The 3,796-nt window shown below is 44.3% G+C and overlaps 1 protein-coding gene across 1 annotated transcript in view; it reads right to left on the reverse strand.

Moving 5' to 3' along the window:
* Nucleotides 1–1,918: 1,918 nt before the first annotated feature.
* The window catches only part of LOC104278647 (homeobox protein Hox-A10-like), a 2,520-nt gene continuing 642 nt past the window's right edge, over nucleotides 1,919–3,796 (reverse strand). Inside the window, exons 3-4 of the mRNA XM_009875675.1 lie at nucleotides 3,603–3,794; nucleotides 1,919–2,193 (exon numbers count right to left, since the gene is read on the reverse strand). Of these exons, the coding sequence (XP_009873977.1) occupies nucleotides 1,919–2,193; nucleotides 3,603–3,794 (467 nt within the window). The remainder of the gene's footprint in view (nucleotides 2,194–3,602; nucleotides 3,795–3,796) is intronic.

The following is a 3,796-nucleotide window of genomic DNA, read 5'->3' on the forward strand; positions in this document are numbered from 1 at the left end:
CTAACGGCTCCCAGTAAGCCCTGGTTCAAAGTATGCCCCCCCCACCTCCCAGCATACATACACCCTGCAAGGAAGCATTAGCCGTCGCTCTTCTCCCAGCCCTCCTTTTGCCTTCCCTTTGTGCAAGACTCTGTTAGCTAAGCATGCTGTAAGGAAAGGAGGATGCGAAAGAGCAGCCTGGGTGAAATAAGCTCTCCCACATGCAGCCAGGTAGGGAATAGTCTTGTCTGGAGGGGCCCGATGGCAGAGAGGTTAAGGGTTCCCCCCGCCACTCCCCATGCGCTCACCTTTACGATTTCTTCTCAGCCCTGAGATAAAGCTAGAATTTTGTCACCATCCTCTGGAGTTAAAGATCTCCGCACACTTGTAGGTGTTCGATAAATTAAAAAAAAATTGTTTCCCTACCCTCAAGAAATAGTAATTTGCTTCCTCAGTCTATGCAGCTCCTCAGTCAACTGAAACCACTCGTTCAAGACAGCAACAATCCAGATATACTAGCAAGTCATAAAACTGAACAAAAGCCGACAAACCTTAGAGCACCATCGCTATATGGCCCAGACAAATTACGACCGTCTAGGTAATATTTAAATAGATTCCTAAAGTAATTGCAGGGGGTTTAGGCAACTATTCCTGTTGTAAAAGTTCTCGAAGACATAAAGTAGAACCTGAGGATAAACAGTCACAAAAAGAGGTAAAATTAAAAGGATTAATTCCACGGTTTTTTATTCTTCTATGAGAACATAAACATCGTCTTTTTCACGCACAGCAGCATTACAATATTAATTTATTCCGATTTAAGGTAAGAACTAGATATAGCTAGAACTAACATTTATAATAACGATAGAATGCATTTGCTTAAAACGGTATCGGCATTTTAATAATAATAGACATTTATACATATCTGTATTTATAGCTTTCCCCTTATTTCTTTTTTTCTCTTTTTTATATTTTCACCTATATGTTTGACCCTTTGATGCATGTAACTTCACAGTATAAAGGAAGAGGAACATATTCTCCCTCGCAATCTCAGACTCTGGCTCAGAAAGTCCTTCTAATGTTCAGGATATATACTTTTCAGTGAAATTAGTGAGGAAAAAGTGACTACTTTCTTCTCAAGGGGGAATTTATGTGTGCTTGTCATGTGTTACCAACGGTAACGATATTTATAGACCAAAAAACCCACTAATTCCACATATTTAAGCAAAACTACATTAAGTAAATATCTACAACCAGAAAGAGTGAGAGAAATTCAGAGGTAAGTGTCATAATTTAGTCCATGAGCAACACGAACTCTTTTATACCTTTAAAGAGAAGAGATTTCATTCTCCTGGCCAATTTTAAAGCTGTGATATTGACTAGTAAGGTAAAGCAAAAAAAAAAAAGTTGTTCTTAACACCCGTTCCCATGAAGCCCTTTTAAAGGATGCCTGCGTTTCATTATTGTAAGTCCTGCTTTTCGAAGGAAAAAAGGGGGGGGGGGGAAGGGAAAGCAGAGGGGAGGAAATCTCCCAGTATATAGAATTGTGGCGAGGCTTAAAAATCTTCATTCTGCAGCCACGTACAGTCCAAGCTACATCGCTTATAATTTTAAAGAATACGCTTTTAACCGAGCTTGTTTACTTTTTTACAGAGAGATATGGGGGGGAAAGATATTTGCTGCTCCTGAAACGGCATTTCTGTGTTTCAAAGCTCAAAGGAACAAACCGGCCCTGGGGAAGGCTGAAGGAAGCAGGGAGGTTCACGCACGGCATTTTGTGCATTAGCGTGATTTTAGCCCACCTCCCACCCCAAAGTAGCTCTTAAGAGGTTAAGGACATATTGAGAACGTCTAAAATCGTTAATCCATACAGGTGCGAATGACTACAGCCTAGGAAAATGATACTGGCTCTTTAAACCATAAAGATGTGTTTATAGGTTCATCAAGAGAAATTAAAGTTGGCTGTGAGCTCTCGAATCCTATTCTCTCTGTTCATTTTCTTCAGTTTCATTCTGCGGTTCTGAAACCAGATTTTAACTTGTCTGTCTGTGAGGTGGACTGTGCGGCTGATCTCTAGGCGACGCTCACGAGTCAGGTACATATTGAATAGAAACTCCTTTTCCAGCTCGAGAGTTTGATGCTTGGTATAGGGGCACCGTTTCTTTCTGCCACTTTTTGCCGTGAGCCAGTTTGCTGCATTTTCTCCTTTTGAATTGCCTAGTTTTGAGAAAGTAAAAAAGGGACATTACCAACGGGTAGGAGGCAAAGTACTGGGATGAAGGAGAGGGTGAACGGAGTATGTGTGTGTGTGTCTGTGTGTGCGCGGGGGGCCGCTTTGCCAGCTGCGGGGAATTGGAATGTGGGGTGTCCTTCTGGGAACCGAGAGCTTCAAAGCGGTTTCCCAAAAGTCCTGAGTCTGCCTGGGAAAATCTGCTTCTGATCAAAAAGCTCCGGGCAGCCTCCGGCCAGGCAGCATGTTCCGCTAGGCAGTTCATCTCCGACCCCCCCAAAACAGGCTTTTATCGGCTACCTTTCGGCCGCCCCGAGCCCACTGTTACTGAGGGGCGGCTTGGTGAATGGCCTCGAGTCTTATTCCCCTCGCCCAGACACCTGCTTCCAAAAACCCAAAGCCTGAGGATCTGAACTTTGTAAGTGTGCTCTGAAAGTGGAAAAAAAAAGGTAAGCTGGAAAGATGGAGCCTTCCCGCTTCCAGCCCCTGCCTTTCCAGGGATCTTCGCCCCGGCCCTCTCTTTTCCAACCATTTTTGGGGAGAAAAAAAATATTTAAAAGTCCCTCATTGCAGGTTGTTTATTCTTATCAGTGGAACTGACTGGGAAAGAGGTAACACCGATCCCTCGATGGCTCGAAGTGGTTCGTGGTTTGGGGTCGGTTCTCTAGTAATTTTCCGCTTTCTTTTTTGTTTTGATCTTATTACTTTCCAACGGGGCGCCTGAAGGAATAACAGGACTTCTGAAATACGGCCGGAGAGAAACGCCGGAAAAATCTGCCGCCCAGGGAAAAGAAGTTATTTTTTTGTTTGTTTTTGCCATGGGGAACCGAAAGATAAATAAATAAATAAATGAATAAATAACAACCCTGTTATCTAGTGTAGATGCTGAAGGATATTCGCGGTGCATTCATCAGTCTAATTTGATAGCAGTTCATAGATGGCACATTTCAGCGCGGCTGTTATTCCGAAAAGCATTCTGGATCGTAAAATATAACTTACCGCGTTAATAGGTTTATTTATTGGCACTGCCTATTGCTTATTTTGGATGCTTTACAAACATCTCTGCTATCTGGTAGGCACCTTCACATCACAGGGGAAAGATTGATCTTGTTTTTCTATATGTTTAAGCAGCATGCAGGCTAAAGTTGCCCAGAGAGGAGGCTCTAAGGGTTTTAAACTATAGGATGGACATTAATTTTTACGGCAACCCCATGCCCGAATATTACAAAGTTCAGAAGGTCAGGCTGAGCAGCGCTTCTTGGCAGCCCCGCGGGGCAGCTATGATCCTCCTTTCGCATCGCGATGCCACTATGATCCTCAACTGCTTTTCCCCCCCAGCCTTTTTTTTTTTAAAAAAAAATCATCATCACCACCGTCACCATCATCGTTCGCTTACCTACGGGCTCTTTCTCGGGAGAGGCTTTGCTGCTCTCTGATGGAGCTGGAGAGAGCTCCTCTGCGGTGGAAGAAGAAGCTCGAGTCTCGTCCTCCCTCTGGGAGACACACGCCAAGGGGCTGGGGGAGCGCTCCTCGTCCTCCTTCCTCCCCGAGTCCGGGACGGGAGGCAAAGATGGAGGCGTCTGGAAGCGG

The sequence above is a fragment of the Apaloderma vittatum genome, unplaced genomic scaffold (assembly GCF_000703405.1).
Source record: "Apaloderma vittatum isolate BGI_N311 unplaced genomic scaffold, ASM70340v1 scaffold28698, whole genome shotgun sequence".
Lineage (NCBI taxonomy): Eukaryota > Metazoa > Chordata > Aves > Trogoniformes > Trogonidae > Apaloderma > Apaloderma vittatum.